The sequence below is a fragment of the Hirundo rustica genome, chromosome 6 (genome assembly GCF_015227805.2).
Source record: "Hirundo rustica isolate bHirRus1 chromosome 6, bHirRus1.pri.v3, whole genome shotgun sequence".
Taxonomy (NCBI): Eukaryota; Metazoa; Chordata; class Aves; order Passeriformes; family Hirundinidae; genus Hirundo; species Hirundo rustica.
In genome coordinates, this window is record NC_053455.1 from 44968889 (window position 1) to 44985320 (window position 16432).

General features: G+C 37.2%; 1 protein-coding gene across 7 annotated transcripts in view; it reads right to left on the bottom strand.

The window, feature by feature from the left end:
• PPP6R3 (protein phosphatase 6 regulatory subunit 3) overlaps positions 1 to 16432 on the bottom strand; it is a 52430-nt gene that overhangs the window by 18112 nt on the left and 17886 nt on the right. For 5 of the 7 annotated variants that reach the window (XM_058421051.1, XM_040067782.2, XM_058421050.1 and 2 more), the window contains 13 exons: positions 14811 to 14938; positions 12660 to 12892; positions 11463 to 11649; positions 10503 to 10640; positions 9882 to 9947; positions 8907 to 9019; positions 8309 to 8422; positions 7504 to 7633; positions 6270 to 6422; positions 4190 to 4339; positions 3619 to 3683; positions 1078 to 1193; positions 601 to 686 (listed from right to left, as the gene is read on the bottom strand). In XM_058421051.1, coding sequence (XP_058277034.1) covers positions 601 to 686; positions 1078 to 1193; positions 3619 to 3683; positions 4190 to 4339; positions 6270 to 6422; positions 7504 to 7633; positions 8309 to 8422; positions 8907 to 9019; positions 9882 to 9947; positions 10503 to 10640; positions 11463 to 11649; positions 12660 to 12892; positions 14811 to 14822 — 1563 coding nt within the window. In that variant the 5' untranslated portion in view covers positions 14823 to 14938. The remainder of the gene's footprint in view (positions 1 to 600; positions 687 to 1077; positions 1194 to 3618; positions 3684 to 4189; positions 4340 to 6269; positions 6423 to 7503; positions 7634 to 8308; positions 8423 to 8906; positions 9020 to 9881; positions 9948 to 10502; positions 10641 to 11462; positions 11650 to 12659; positions 12893 to 14810; positions 14939 to 16432) is intronic. The other 2 variants (XM_040067783.2, XM_040067784.2) reach the window with 1 other exon arrangement.

The window sequence follows — 16432 nt, forward strand, 5'->3', positions numbered from 1 at the left end:
GATTACTCTCAGACTGTATTTGTAACATGATTACAGAAACCTCCTCTACTTAAGTGTTTTTCCAAAAGTGTAATTGCTACAGCTGCATGTAGAAGAAATGTGGCAGGTGCACGACAGTAAGCAAAGTTACTTAAGCAAGGTCAGTAACACAGGCAGTGGAATGCAGGTAGCACTCCTCTGTTAAACTTGTACTGGGTCATTTACATCCTGTAGGTAAAGCAATCAACACCAGCTCTGCACTTTTAGTTTGTACTCTCCAGCAGACAGGAGTTTTCAAGGACACTACCTTGAAAGAGGTACCTTCTTTACCTCAAAGAGTTAAAGAAATCCTCCTCCTTGCAGATTGCCTGGGATTAGCTACACTAGGTAATGAGCCAGTTAGCTATTACAAGCTGATCATCTGCATTATGCCGGCATAAATATTAATGATATGGCTTTTAGCTGAAAAGTAAACTAAAGAATTATCAGTTCCACAGCTCAGCAACTAGAGGGACTCCTTACAAGCACACTGGATTCTGGGAGACTGACAGTGCTGCTGACAAAACCAAACTGTCCAAGTAAAGCAGCTGCAATTTTCACACCTTACCCATCACTACTTACCAGATCCACTGTATTCCTCTTGTTGGTTTCTCCTAAAGAGCTTGTGCAGAATGTTTCCCATCGCTCTCTGACCTCCTCTGGAAGCTCTAGCACAGGAAACAAAAAAAACCAAACCAATTAGAAACTACCAACAATGAATCATCACTTAATTTTCAAATATATTTTTCTGCTCTAACAAAAATACCAGTAAGAACATATACATCCTCTTAAACCCAGAAATTATACTCCACCTAGCAAACAAGTCCAAATTAAGCAATTCAGCACCTCTTTGCCTCTATTTCAGGGAGTTTTAATGCTATTTGAAATGAAAATACTTAAGCATTTGTTTAAGGATGACTACTTTAAATTGAATGCTTCAGAAGTAATCCAGTTATTTTCTTCTTTAATGCAACAAATACCTTCTAATTTAAGTTTGCTTAACTTCCTCAGCATTTGATAATGAAAGCCCTGAAGATAAAATTAAGAATGAATAAATACCTTTGATGAGCTGCTGGACTAGTGTGCTGTTTGGCCCCTTATCTGTACTGTGCACAATGCAGTTTGCTATCCTTGTCAGGTGACCCATGTAGCCGTGCCTCCTTCCTCCTTCAGCCCTGCAAGAGACCGAGAGAGAGTTCAACTGCTGTGCTCAGAGCAACACTGATACCATATGCTGTTGTAAAACACTGCCAGAGCCAAGATGCACACAAGACAATGAACTGGGTTATTAAGTTAGAGCTGCATCCTAAAATACCAGGTTCACAAAAATACTTTAGAATTTAAGGTATCAACTGGTTTGACTTCACTGAGCCGGTTCTGGAGACTTAACAAGCACATCAAGTACCAAGAAGGACACACAAGTGTTTGTACTGCCTGTGTGCATGTAGAAACCAAAATGCACAGCATTAGCAGAACAATGACAGAATTAGCAACCGATTTAGAGTTTTTAGGATATATCTGTTGCTGCGAGTATTTTGCAAAACCCCAAAACACCAAATATTCGCTCACTTTTCAGCCCATGATCAAAGGGAAAAGTATTCTTAAGCATGCCTTAGTATTTCAGGGCTTCTTAGCATTACACGTAGCATACCCATTTAAGTTAGGGGCACTGTTTTTCTGAAGTTTAGGAACAGCATTTACATGCTTTTTACATGCTTACCAAAGCTAAAATTATAAAGCCAATTAAATATTTCACACAGAACTGCTCTGCAGAAACAGAAAGTACTGGATGTTAGAGTAGTACTCTGAACACCTACTGCCAGTCGGAACCATTCTAAGTCTGACCAAATAGCGATCATGAGAGGTCCAGCTTGAACTGATTCTCTAGCATTTGGCTGCAAGCCAACGAAACTTCTGCTGCATCAGTTTAAGGTTTTGTGTTTTAAACAAAAACCAAAAGACCCCCTCACACAGCTAGACAAACCTGCCATGTCTGTAATCTTTGTAAAGTGACAGCAGCTCATGAAGTACCTTACGTTATGCAAACACACATCACGTGATTTTATTTTCCATCATCAACATCTAACACACGAGGTAACTGAAATTATGTCTATGCAAGATATCATGAGTAAACTAGCACACTGTTTATGGCTTGCTTAGGTAACAAGCACATTCAAAACAAGCAGCATGTGATAACAGCAAAGGTTATAGTTTCTAATACAGGATATGACACAGAGTGCTTCTATTTGACAAACAAGACTGACTTGTCATTGCCTAGCCAGAAAGTCTGGAATACAATTATATCTTTTGTTAGCAAGTGCTCATTAATCCCAGCGAACCAAACAACTTTTACTATGTCAGATTTCTACCAGCAGAAAACAGTCACCCTTAAGCTTCTAGAGCTGCTTGAAATAACATTAAGTGATAAAATACAAAAGGACTAAAAAAATACCCATTTCCTGAAACAGCTAAGCTAAAAGTACCCTTAAAGATTTATCTTTTACAGTTGGAGCCACACCTCTACAAGACTGGAGAAACAAGTGAACTCATTATGTCTGTTTTCACATAAAAGCATTACCTAAGGTTTGAAACACAATTTTCTTCACCAGTATTCCAAAGTGTGAGATTAAATATTTAATTAAATCATTCATATGGTAAGCACTGGATCACAAACAGTCCAAGTAAAATTTAAGTTTTAGGTTGGAATTACAGGGAAAACTTCTCATATTTCTCTCCTATGAGAATCTAACTGCCAGTAAAGTTGGCAGTTCTCTATAACCTCAAGAGAATTGATACAAAAAGGAAGACATTCAGGAGAGCCTGTTTTCTACAGTTAAATTTAGCACATTCGTTTTTTTATTACCCTCCCTCTTCACCATCCTTATTTCCAGGTTAGTTATATTAGCCATATATTTACTATCTGATTCACTTAAGATAGGAACAGGGATGTTTCGGGGAGTGGAACTGTCTCACCATTCCACCAAACCAGCAGCACTTCCCCAGCTAGTTAACTCACTATTTTGACAGGTCAGAACTAACATTTACTGTTCAGTATCTCCAGAGTTAAAATTATTTGGCCTTCATGAGAACATTTTACCACCTCAAGTGACAACTGAGGATTTTTTTTCCCCTGCTACAAGAACAGTTTCAGACAATGTTGGCCAGTTGACGCTTACCTCCTTTCAAACACATAATTTTAGAAGGTATTCTACTGCTGAGGAATTGGCTTTTACTATTTAAGAGTCTGATGCTCCCCAGTATGTGATATGCTTTGATGTGTTCATAAGTAATTCTCAACTGCTTACTGGGGAAAAGGATCTCCTGTCCCCTCAAAACTTACAATATGCTTCTGTACTCAAACATGGGTAAGCTTTAAAGTTCACAGTAATATCTTATACATGGCAAGAAGGACAACTCTTGTGCTCTCAAACGGTCACAGGAAAAAGAATGCTACCAAAAAGTACAAAAGAAAGCTTTAACCCAAGTATTAACATATAAGTGATTTCAGAACTGGCTAGATCACTTAATTGGTTATACATTCATTTCACAACTCAAGTCTTATTTAGACAACTGCAGGGAATGAGGAAACTAATTACTCACTGCTTCTTCTCATTCATCTCCCACGCTTCAAGTATTCTTTCTATTAATCGGCACTTAAGGAAGAGCTGTCAAAAAAAGCAATATATGCTTAGCAGCAGTAAAACAGAACACTATTTATGCATTTTACAATTGATACTAAAGTCTGCAAGACTATTAATTTCACATTCAGGATGCATACTTTCATTAAGGGTTGAAAGTCCAGCAGTCAGATCACAACCCAAAACCTAAAAGCTAAATCTGGATTAATTCTACTCCTCTTTCTAAGTGCTGAGTTGCTGTAGTAGCACAAAGCTACTGAAATAGCAATTTTAAGCCTTAAAAATAGGAGGAACTTCAGGGAAAATAAATACTTGCAGCTCTTCACCATGCTCACTTCAGAGCAAAACAAACAAAAAAAATCCTTACTTTATGGCAGTTTCATAACATTTTAAGTAACTGAACTAACATTTTAAATAAAACCAGAAAAATGCTCTTTTCCATTCTATACATTAAGTAGAACTGGGGTGCATTTTATATAAAATTAACTGCATGGAAACAGGAAAATTCAAGAGACTCACAAAACACAACTTACATGTTTCAGTAAGAGATTGTCCCCACTGGACTCCTGATCTGTAATTGTGCCGTTTTCTGTGTTTTCAAGAGGACTTGCAAGAATCAATGCAATACAGATTTCTACTTGAGTATGCAAAAAGTTATTCCACGTATACTTAAAAAACATGTCCTGAAAAACAAATTCACTGAGGTTTACACAAAACAAGATCTTTTTGTTAAATGTAACCAATAGTCTCACCCACTGAATCATTTGAGTGACTACCCTGGAAGAACTCTTCAAAGTTTTATACTAAGTATTACTGTACAAGAGAAAAATCTGTGACCCACAAAACCAGTAACTTTTGTGCTTGCCATTATCTGAACACAAGGAATACTATACGGGATCAGAACAAGAATGCAACTAACTGGATTTATTGCAGGGGTCACCAGTAATTAATGCACTTGCCGACTATGAAGACAGGGAGAAATAATGCTCCCCACTTACATTCCCTCCACCAGCTGCAGCCCAGAAAGCCCCGAAGTTAAGAAGTGTTATTTATGACCTTAGAAGCCCTTGACTTTTTTGCGTTCAGTTAACCTTCCCAGTATCTATTATATCCTTTTATAAATGTGCTCATTACTTCAGTGAGATTCCTTACGAAATTTTATCTGTTTCAAATCCATCATCCACAACCTCAGATAATCTAGAAGCAGTTTAAGATTATTGACAAAGCACAAGACAAATACTGAGGTTGAGATACAATAAACAGCATCCATTTAGTCAAGTTCCTGCTTCTCCCCATTTCTCTTAAACGCAAGAAAGGTTTTTGTGGAGCCTAGTTATTTTAGGCTACTCATTGCAAAATTCAAATGATTGCTGTCACTGGTAAAATGAAATGAGTTCTGGAAACACGTGCAGTGATTAGAACAGTATAGAGCAATGTTAGGTCTCATTCAAAGTACAGCTAAAGGTCTTCAATCTATCTTCAGTCCTCCTAAAGTAATGACACTCTTCCATAACTTTTCCTAAGTCAAGTCTGCCCAGCAAAACATGTGCTGTTTCAGCAAACAGCTTGAAGCACTGAGAGTTCTCTGGCTACAATTACATTTTTCCTTATGTAAAACCTGCAACAGAAAAGTGTGTTCAAACCTCACTGAACTTAGTTTACAAATTAATCTATTTACAAGAACATTCAAGTATTCATAGTGTGTATGCTCCCTTAGACAATGGATCTAGGAAAAACTTCAGCTCCAGTGAAGTCAGCTATTTGTATTAAAGTTAGTACCTGTCTGCAAACCCAATTGTGAAGAAAATTTGAGATGAAAATACTTCAATCACACTATTAATCAGTCACAAGAAAAAAGGGGTTTGGACTAAAATGAGGGAAGAGAAAGTATTTACACTTCAAGCTTGCGACTGCCAACTTAGAAGTTTACATATTGTTATTCAGTAACTAACTTAAGTTCTACATGATTTGCCAGTTATTTTTAATCAGCCATTTGGATTTCTTGAGCGAACCTAAACACAAAGAATAATCTGCTATAGTAGAAATAAGAGGTAGGAAGTACTCAAAGAACATGTTGACACCAGCAAAGAGCAATGAGTTAGGTAACTGAGTTTGTTCTATACCACACCTTGCTTTGAGGTTTGAAGGAGTATAAGCTACTGAATAAGAATAACTGTTCCTTTACAGGACACTGCTGGGATACCATTTTGTAGGCCATATATTAAGTGAGAAAAAAGGGCTTTGAGGAAACAACTTAGGGAAAAAATGAAAATAGCAGTGAAGCCTTGAATATGGCTGAAAATTTGATAACATCCAGTAGAAATTAAGCTTCTTAAGAAAACCACTTCATGTACTTATGAAGGTGCAGCAAGTAAGAACCATTCAAGTGGTCAGAGGAAAACGCTGACCTCAGACTGACTGATTAACAGTAAAATCCAATATTAAAAGTTCTTAAACCAAGCAATAGACATCACAATACAAAGATGCTGAAAAGTCAAGCTGGAAAATAAGTTAGACTGGAAAATTATCTGGGGATAATTTCACATTCAGAAAAAGCAATCAAGATCTTAACAGCAATCCATAAGGATAAAGAAGACCGCATAAAGTTCTTACCAGTATTACTCCTATGCTGTTAAGTTCTATGAGCTCCTGATTCACACTGCTTGTATTTATCTGTAAAAGGCTAGATATCAATCTAATCACATTTAAACGAGTGTTTCCTACAGGTGGATCCAGTACACCCCAGGTTGTCTTCATGACGCTTTTCTGAAAAATATTAATACATAAATGCCTTAAAATATCTTATTTAAAAAAAAAAATCAGATTATCATTACTACATACAATGACTAGCGCTTAAAAATAGATACATTTAGTCCTTGAGCAACTGTCTTACCTTCATTCTGCAAAAAAACCCTATTTTTAATTCCAAATACTGTATCTTATTTTAATTCCACAGACAGGAAGCACTAAAACCAGTCACATGAAAGCAACAACTTGGTAAAAAAATGATTGCTAGCTACAGACAGGATCTCAAAGTAGATGAAGTTGACCCAATCTCGACAGGAATTAAGAGAAGTTTCTCAGAAATAATTCTCACTCATTAATTCAGCTATATTCTACATTACTACAGTATACACAGAACAGCTAGGTGGACAGTCTAAATATATTATAATGTCTCAGCAACCCTAACTTCATATATTTAACAACAATTTCACGTTCATTTCTCTGTTAAAATCTGCAGCACCCAGTTCAGGGTGAGGTGCTCCAGCTGAAATTCTGCACTGAAAATGTAGAAAATACAAATGGATCACAGGTAAACCCTCTATTTATACTTTTTTTTATCTTTGGAAAGAGCATGACATAGGTAAGTTGCTTAAATCTGTTAAAAAGCCCAAGGAATTTACCATGCCTAGAGTGCAGGGATGTGTCATGGAGCTAATCTGCTTGGGTCCTGGGAAAGTCAAGAGAATTGCATGAGCCTAATGTGGGCCATTCCAAAGTTCCAAACAACTGCAGCACCTATAGTCCGTGTTTCCTACCCAGACGGAATTTCCAAGCAGAAAATAGGACCTCCCTTGAGAATATATAGCAAATCTCTTTTAGTTGCTTTTAAAAAGAAATAACTGCCGCAAGGTTACTTTGCTAATTAAAGTTTGTGCTGGAAAAGCACAAAACATTGCTGTTCATTATTATTGTTTGCCTGAGCCAAAGCTCACAACAAGCCACAAAGTAGCCTGGGTATTTGCCTGAAAGTTGTCAGACTGGGTTTTGTTTGTTATAATCTGCCTAAGACAGACACGTGGTGAGTTTTGCTTCAATTAATTTGTTAAGACAAGATTTCACTTACTTTTGGAGGCTCTAGTAGGAGCTCATGGAAGGATGAAAGTCGTGCTTTTATGGCTTCTAAAACACTTTTGTTGACAGAATATGTGGAATTGCTCATGCCTGGAGGACAGATCTCTATATGGCCCTCAAATCTAAAATGCACATAGGCAAAATTTGATAATTAGTACAAAAACTAGTTGTAAAACATCTCTGAGGTATGTAACAGTTCTGAAAGGGTGTGAAAATAACAGAGGCAAAAAATGCAAAAACACGAGGTTACACACTTATAAAAATTAAGCCTGACATAATGGTTGAACAAGAGATTTTCCCAAGCACTAGCCCTAGTATTTCTAGGTTTATTGTGCTTGAAATCTCCAAAACAGTTTTGAGATTAAAAATTACATTTTACTTTCCTTATTGAAGCAGATAAAGAGCTCCATTTATCTACCCAAAATAACGTAACTTGAATAGACCAGAGAGATCTGTTCAGCAGTTTCTCCATACGAAGTTGCAATACCATTACAAATAACTTTTTAAAAGGTCAATATTCAGTCACTACACTGTACATATTTACTCTATTTCCTGTATGCAGAAACAAACTGATGAAATGTAGTTAGTCTGATCTATCTGTTGGTACTCACACTAGCTTCTAGAAAAAGCTGCACAAAGACCAGTCATTTGGTGAAAGTGTAATAATGCCAACCACAATCACTTGATTTGCATTTTCACTCCTTCAGCTACAACAGGTCACAGAAATGGTTTGGGCACAAGCACAAGGAAGGCATTTGCTACTGCAGGCAGAAACCAAGTGAAATAATAACACTTACGTCTGTCGCCTTGTCTCAAGTAAGGTCAATAGGATTTGGATTGCACTGACTATTGCAGATTCATTTTTTTCTTTATGAAAAATATTAGACAGAAGCTGCTCTATGATTTCTTGTCTGAAAAGAAAAGCATTGGCAATAGATGAAACTACTTCAGGATACAGCTGTTAGCAGAAGTAACTACCATTTGCCTACATAAAAAAAGGGAGAAGGGAATACAGGACAATCTTTTCTGGCAGGAACATACTTAATTAAATGAACTTAATTCAATTAACTTAGAACAAGTAACAGAAAAAGGCTGAAGTCTCCCATATTTAGTCTTCACAGTATCAAGCTGACCTCCACATGTAAGATACCATTCAACGCGGCAGCACAGTAAATAATTTAATGAGACAAATCCTCTCCCACACTCCCCACCAGAAAATCCTCCAGGTGTGCTCTGCTTACTTGCCAAATTATTTTTCATTACACAAACAAAAGATGAGCGGTCAAGAAAATTCACCTGAAAAGAGGGTGTCATTTCCGTAGGTTTTCAAGGTCAAAAGTTAAAAATTAGTTTCTTATGAAGTGAGAATAAAATCAAAAATTCAAACCAACTTACTTCTCTAAACTTGCAAGCAGTGGATCTGGTTCTGAACTGTTCTGTACTTGCAGCATCTGGTCTCTGCTCAGACGAATAATTTCACAGAGTGACTGTGATGCATTTGAATGCCTCTGAAACAGAAAAACAGCACTTTTCACTATAAGAATAGCAACATGCTGGATTCTAATTCTTCAGTTAGAAAAGGCGAAAGCTTCAACATGGACAAGAAGTCTCCCACCCAAAAACCCTAAAAAAAAAAAAAAAAAAAAAAAAGCATTGAAGCATGAGGCAAGAATCAATTTCCAATAGTAAGGTGGCAAAACATGAGAGCTGAATCTTCCAACAACTCCAAGCATGCCTTATCTTCAATACAGATCTCAAAAAAGGGGGCAGAGAGGTAAACAGAACCACATAACCTTTCTCAAATAACCACGTTTAATACTGAAATCAGCTTACTGAAAAAAGCAAGCAGAAAACAGTAAAACTAAAAGTTCTTACACCATGTTGTACAGCTGAACAGGCAGACCCAGGAGAGTGCCAGTGATGCCTTAAGTTTCAGCTTTTATATTTTTCAGATCCTGTACCGCATTAGTGTGTAACTCTGAACTTCATCTAGAATGTTAGTAAGCTCTCTGCACACTTTGCTCAGACAAAACAATCCTTCCAGGCCTGAAAACCAAAGTCACCATCACAGCCTCAGGCCCAAAAAGTATAAACAAAAGTGAATGATGGGGAGGGGGGGAGAAGCAAACTGGGGCAATGTGACTTCAGTACCTGAAGCTATAATTGGACAATTAACTTCTGATATGCAAATAGACCAAACTTACATCTGTCTGAGAAAACTCATGACCACCTTCCATCGTGGGTATAGGCTCCTGCACTGCGCAAGGTGTATCTGTTCAAGGCCTTTAATAAACACCCACCTCATTCTCTAACTCTATCTAGCCTCTGTTCTAGGTAGCCAGTCCAAGGTATCATCAGACCCATACTTACGTCTTCATCTTGAGATGGGTGTACGATTTCCACAAGCCGCTGGATAATTCTCTCCTCATTCAGCCACTGTAAAAATGTTTGTGGATGTTAATAAGAATTTCTCCCAAGTGAATGCATTAGATGAACTCACAAAATTGAAAGGAGCCTTTAGACAACTGCCGCAAGTCATAATGTCAATACTTCTAAATAAACATTAACAGTACTTCAGAAAAAAACCAAAAAAGTAAAACTTTTTGTGGCATTTCTGAGCCACAGTAAAAAAGAAACTCTTTGATTAATTTCAACAAACTTTGATGCCGTAAGTGTTTGGTAAGGACCAAAACAGTTTTAAAATTGCATCCGTCAGGTCCAAGTTAGACATTAAAGACCACAAGAGACCAGCCACTCGGATTCTAAGTTGTCCCCAGCAGCACTGGGGTTTCACTGGAAAGGCATCGGCAGCTCAGAAAAAAATACAAAAACCAAAAACAAACCAACAAACACACAAAAAACCACAAATAAACAAAACCCCACACATCTATTTTCAGCATATTTAAGAAATAAACTTAGTAAAGCCAGCAGAAGTTAAGACAGCTTAGAGTTCACACAAGTCAGAGCAAATTTCTGTGACATTTTACTTACATTGAGCACCTCTTGCCGGGGCTGTGGAGGTTCTATGCAAGTCAGTAGCCTGAGCAACAAGTCCATGATAGCAGAGGTCCCTATGTGCTTAATAATGAGGTCTACAAAATCATGCTTCCTCTTTAAAAAATCCACAATCTGGAAATGAAAAAGTAAGCTTATATTTGCTGTATGTATTTTACATGATAAATTGCACCAATCACTTAATTTCACTCTTCTACCGAACCAACAAAATAGATGAGAACTTCTTAAATGCTTCTGCCACTTAAAGCCTGCAGTACAAGACAAAATAAAAACCAGGCAGAGAAGAACAAAAGCGGCACATGGCAGATCCATACTACATGCAGTGTGTCCTGGGTGTCCTCTCAAACCACACTTGCTGACCATAACCTACTTATAAACCAATGCAGAGTCAGGTTTTCTTTTGATCTGAATCAGCCTCATCTCATCTTAGCGGGCAAAGCTCAACACAGCAAAATTCTTAAAACAAACAATATCTCAGGTTTGAGAGTCAAGTCATTGCAGCTGTTTGCAGTACTGCAAACGCACTGAGTGTAAGAGCATTTCAGAGCAAGGACTCCAAGTGTTTCTCTCCTTGTTCTAAATAATTCTTCACACCAAGTCAGAATCACTATCACTGATTCAAGTACTTTACATTTGCTTTTAACAGCAATAAATGCAAATGTGATCATATAAAACACTGAACTAAGCTAAGGCAAAAGGTAGGCACTCACACACTGATTGCATGAACAGCTCAGGCAAATCTAAACCAAATACATCCTACTCAAAGCGTATTTTTTAACAGTGGGCATGATGAAAAGGTGTCTTCAGCTAGGATGGAACCTGAATGCTCTTTTGACTCTGCTGCTATCCCCCAATCATATAGTCTTAAAGCAGAATTGCTGAGAACTACAGCTTTATCTGAGCACTTATTCAATTGGTAAGTTTGCAAACAGTTACCTGTTCTGGTTTTCTGCTGATAAGAATGCTTAACACCTTGCTGAAGAAACTGGCCAGTAGAGGGTTTAGAGGAGATTCATTTAAGAGGAAGCTGTACAGTTTCAGGAGTAAGGATTCTTCTTCTCCCAACCTATCATTGATCTGAGAGACATCTGATGTAAGCAGCTCACATGATATGTTTGGGTATCTAGGGGAAAGAAAAAACTATCCATTACTCATACTTTGGAGTTGTCATACTTCCAGCTCTGAATTCAGAACCTGGTAATGCATCTGACTAAATTATCAAGCAGGACTGCTCTACACTAAAGTAGCAAACTAACACAAAGTAATAAAACTGCACAGTCAGCCTATAAGCTCTGTTTTCATTTCAGAAGGGCATTACTTTAATCTTCAGTAGCAACAGAACACCAGTAGGGAAGGAAAGAGAGAAAGGAAAGAGCAAGCTTTCATGTCAAGACCTATTGTTAAATCCATCTCTTCAAGTACTGACTTCTTATTTGCTTCTATTTCCAGCTCTACTACATTTACAGGAGGCTTGGTTTACCAGAAACTGAGAAGTTCTGCAACTAAGAGCGTAGCTTATTTCATGTTAACACACCATTTTAAGAAAAAAAGCAGCTTTCTGTATGGACAACACTAAATAGGCCAAAAGCAGAAGTGCTTTTCTACAAACTGCTAGACAGATTTTGAGTTTGAACCTTCTCAGCAAGCCAAAAGTCATGGCCACATAGGAAAGGAAAACCCTTTCATTTAGACCCAGCATTTCGACCCTAAGGACATTCTTCCAAGGAGTACCACAAATCTTCTAAAATGCATCTTCAAAACATCTCACAAGTCAACAAAACAAACCTAACCATTCAGTTATAGTACCCAAAAAGGGATTCTCAATTATTTTCTTAATCACAACAACAGGATTCTTCATGTGAGCTCTGGTTGGACCTTTTTTTGGAAACTCCTTTGGATATTAACTGCTTGCGGAAGCATTTGTGGATAAGAAGCTTCCATTTGCAAATGATGCATATATTAGAACGATTTACTTAAAAGTTCCGTGAAGCCTCTTGAAAACATACTTAATCTAAAACACACCAATATTGTACTATACACCAGCACACAGGGATTCACACTATCAAATTAACTAGATTTTTACAGTCCTCTTTCCACCTTCCAAATCTCCCCCAACCCCAAAAGTTTTCCTACTTATATCGAATTTTTTCATCCATGTCTTGAGATGGCTCTTCAATAATAAATGAAACTAAGTCTTCCAAACATTCTGACTTCAGAAGAAACTCTATAAGTTTGCGATTCTGAGCCTTGCACTCCTGTAGAACATCCTCTTCATCCATCAATTCCTTCAGTGTTACATCTTCTCTCTCTAGAAGTGTATCTATGTGCGATGATGAATGGAGATCAAATTTCCAAAACATGCTGGTCTGTGTAAGAAGAAATGCAGTATATTAGCAGTAGCCATTATTCTAACATTCAAAGGTAAGAGTTAGACAGTTTTACTTACATGAAAGGCACATGCTGATTTGCATTAAAGAAAAAGGTATGAAATTTGCTTCTCCCATCCCTTGCTTTTAATCTATGCATTGAGTCAAATTTACAATGATTTGCTCAGCAATTAATCAAGCTGGACGAAGATGAAACAGACAAAGTAACTGCATTGAAATACCACCCCACCATTGTAAAAAACATCTATAAAGGTAGAGGAAATAAAAGAATTTTAGCTTGCAGGAAGCACACTTCAGAGTACAGGAGCTAATTTCAACACTATGCTAATTGTCCCTACCTCCACAAACTTGATAGAGGAGGAATATCAAAGGCCAAGACGTGTTACACAAAGAAGGGCAGTGGCCCCAACCACTCAAACACTCTAAGAGGCTGTAACAGATTTGTAAGAATGAACAACTTCACCTTTCCCTATAAAATGTTTTGGCACCTCTATATTAACTCTGTTTCTCCAAGACACCTTTTGAACAGTTGCTACTGAGACTACTGTGCTATCAGAAAAGATTATTGTATAAATTCTTGCTGTCACCTCTCATTAAGCTCCATACAAACACTTCATTTCCCTCCAGCCCTGAAGACAGGGCTTTACCATGACATTTGACCTTTGACACAGAATTAACTGGGCTTACATGAATGAAGATTTTAAGTGGACTGAAAAGAGATACTAGAGATACTACAAAACAGTAAGAAAAACTTTCCTTTTCTTACAGTTGAAAGCAGCAGTTTTGAGCAGCACTCTTAAAGAAAGAAACACTCCTTTTTTTCCATTAGTAAATATTTTCCAAATGTGAAAGATTAATTAAATGTATTAGTAACTGTTGTGCATTGGCAATATCAGCTGTGAGGACATGTAGTTAAGGCAGGGAAATTCAGTGAATAGTATTATTTTAGCAAGGACACTTCTGTAAACTGTAGGCTATATACAGGAGCAAGCTTAAAGGCAATAATCCAACTATGCTGTTGTCATAAACTCAAAACACCCCATTAAATTAGAACAGAAATATCTAATTCTTTTGCATCTAAGAGGCAACATTAAAGCACTTATTTCCAAGCTAAAATTGATTCAGCATTGATTCAGTACTTGAGCAGTTTGGAAACAGAAACAACCTCAAGGATCTAGAAAAATCTTTCCACAATCTTTTGACTAGCAAGACTTTCAGTATTCAGCCTAAATATTTTAAAGCTTGATATATTCCCTATGAAGACATTTTAATTGCTTTTAATTGTTGCTTTAACCACTACATACTCATCACCTTACTCCACTCAACCTTTTTTCAGAAGTTAGAACATTCATAACTGGCCCTGATGACATAGTTTTCTGTTTATAAAGACATGAGGTTCAAACAAAATCTATCAGGCAATGCACAGATGTATTCGTCTGCCGTATTGGTACTAATCTAACATCCCATGCAAGCATTAAATGATTAGGAAGCAGAAAAAAATTATTTTGCCCTAGAAGTATTAGTAAACTTTCAAGCAGGGTTTAACACACCTGCTCTTACAAATTAGCTTAAATCAACTTACACAGTTATGAAAAACACTAGCTTGTGGGTAATGCAAGCCACATACACACTTATTGTAAGGAAGTGGAACCAGCGCATTATTAAAGCCAGAGGATATTTTTTGATTGGGATTTTTAAGCCTCTGGAAAGTAGATCAAATCCCTCCCCTTGGCCAAATCAGTGAAAATACCATCATCATAACTATCAATGCTAATTCCAGATGTAACAACCTCTATAGTGATTAATGCTCATTTCAGTAGCTTCAGTGTATTTCTCAGTCAGTTATTTCAAGAGAAATTCAACAAGGAAAAGAGCAATAACAAAAAAAGAGGCGTACTACTGCAAACATGTTACTGCGTTATTTCACAAACTGTCTCCCAGGCAAGCTCTTTTAGGGGCTGCTCCCTCAACATGTCAGGTGCCGGCCACAGATTATTCCATCACTTCTCAACAGGAGCCCAGGTCCTTTGAAATAAGGAAAAATAAACAACATAAACTGTGCCAAAGGGAAAGTCCAGGAACCCTGAAGAGAAGAGAATTTTCTTAGGCATTATTACTGACAGCAATCTGAAATCACCCTAGCATAGTTCTGATTGGAAGTTTTAAAATCAAAACATGTTACTGCTATTTTTCTCAGAATCTACTGTTCTACCCTCCCTCCCAAAATCTATTAATTCTGAATCATCATCATGCTTTTTCAAATTTCAGTCCCATTTACAGAGTCGGTATTAGGCCTTCTGCCTAAATTTATAGGTGTGCTCCTTCCAAAACTTCATTACCTGCAAATTTACAAAAAACTCAATGGGACAAATGGGTTGTATTACTCCCAATGTTACTTCACTTTCAGTCAGAGCAGAACAAGACATTTGGACTCAATGCAAGATACACTGGCCTTCCAAATACTAGACATGCTCAAGGTTAGAAAATACAAGAAGCAAAATAATCCAGGATGATGTTAAAAACTCTCACACGTGTAAAGACAAAAAGGGGTAAAGATGGTAAAGGTGCTGCATGTATTTGACTGTCTTTTGTAACATGTTAGTTTTCTATAACCTCTGAAAGTTCCCAGTAAGCAAGACTGACATTCAGTTCATTAAACAGTACTTAGAAAAGTTTACATCAACTTGCTCATACACAACTTATGCCAATTCAAGATCCTGAGTAACATCTAATATCCAGAAAAATACTGCTGTTTTTTCTTAATTAATATTGTTAACAGATTCTTCTCTGAATGAATGCTGAATAGCATCCCACGTAATAAACACTTGACTTAAATCTGAAAGGAAAAATGCAGTTTGAAAAAGCAAAGGAAGCCCGCTTTCAACTGCTGGCATACAGGTAACAGAAATTCTCACTTTTATTATGTGCTAAATGAAAGAAAAAAAACTTAGAAACAATTGTTTCAGACTAAGAAGGAAAATTAGATCTTCTGTTACAGGGAACGAATCTGGTACAGGGAAAGAAAACCACACAAGTACTTTTAACACTAACTAATCAGTGGTTCTTTCTGGAGGTCAAGTGCTTTTGCAACATTTCTATCAAAAAAAGTTGGTAACAGTTGTATCACAAAGTCTCTCTGCAGCTTCAAGCGATGGTAGCTGTCATGTCACACGCCTTTCCTGTATAGACACGCTCCTGTTTTCAAGCTTCCAGACTAAGGTGAATTCCAGCCAGAAAAGCATACGGCTTAATTTTGGACAATGTCTCCTATATTGAACCTTTTACAAAACAGATTAACAAGTCTTCAAGGCATCCAGAAGTCTTTTCAGTATAAACTAAGCTGTTCCTTTGAGATGAACTTTTAAACATCACACTTTGGTTAAACAAACATGAGAAGGATGTTTTACGCTGAGTTCCTTCTGACTCAGCACCTCAGATTTCTACATAAAAGTTGAGTATTGGAAGCTCCAAGCAGACATGGCCATCTAGACCAGTGTAGAAGGAAATCCAGAAGGATTT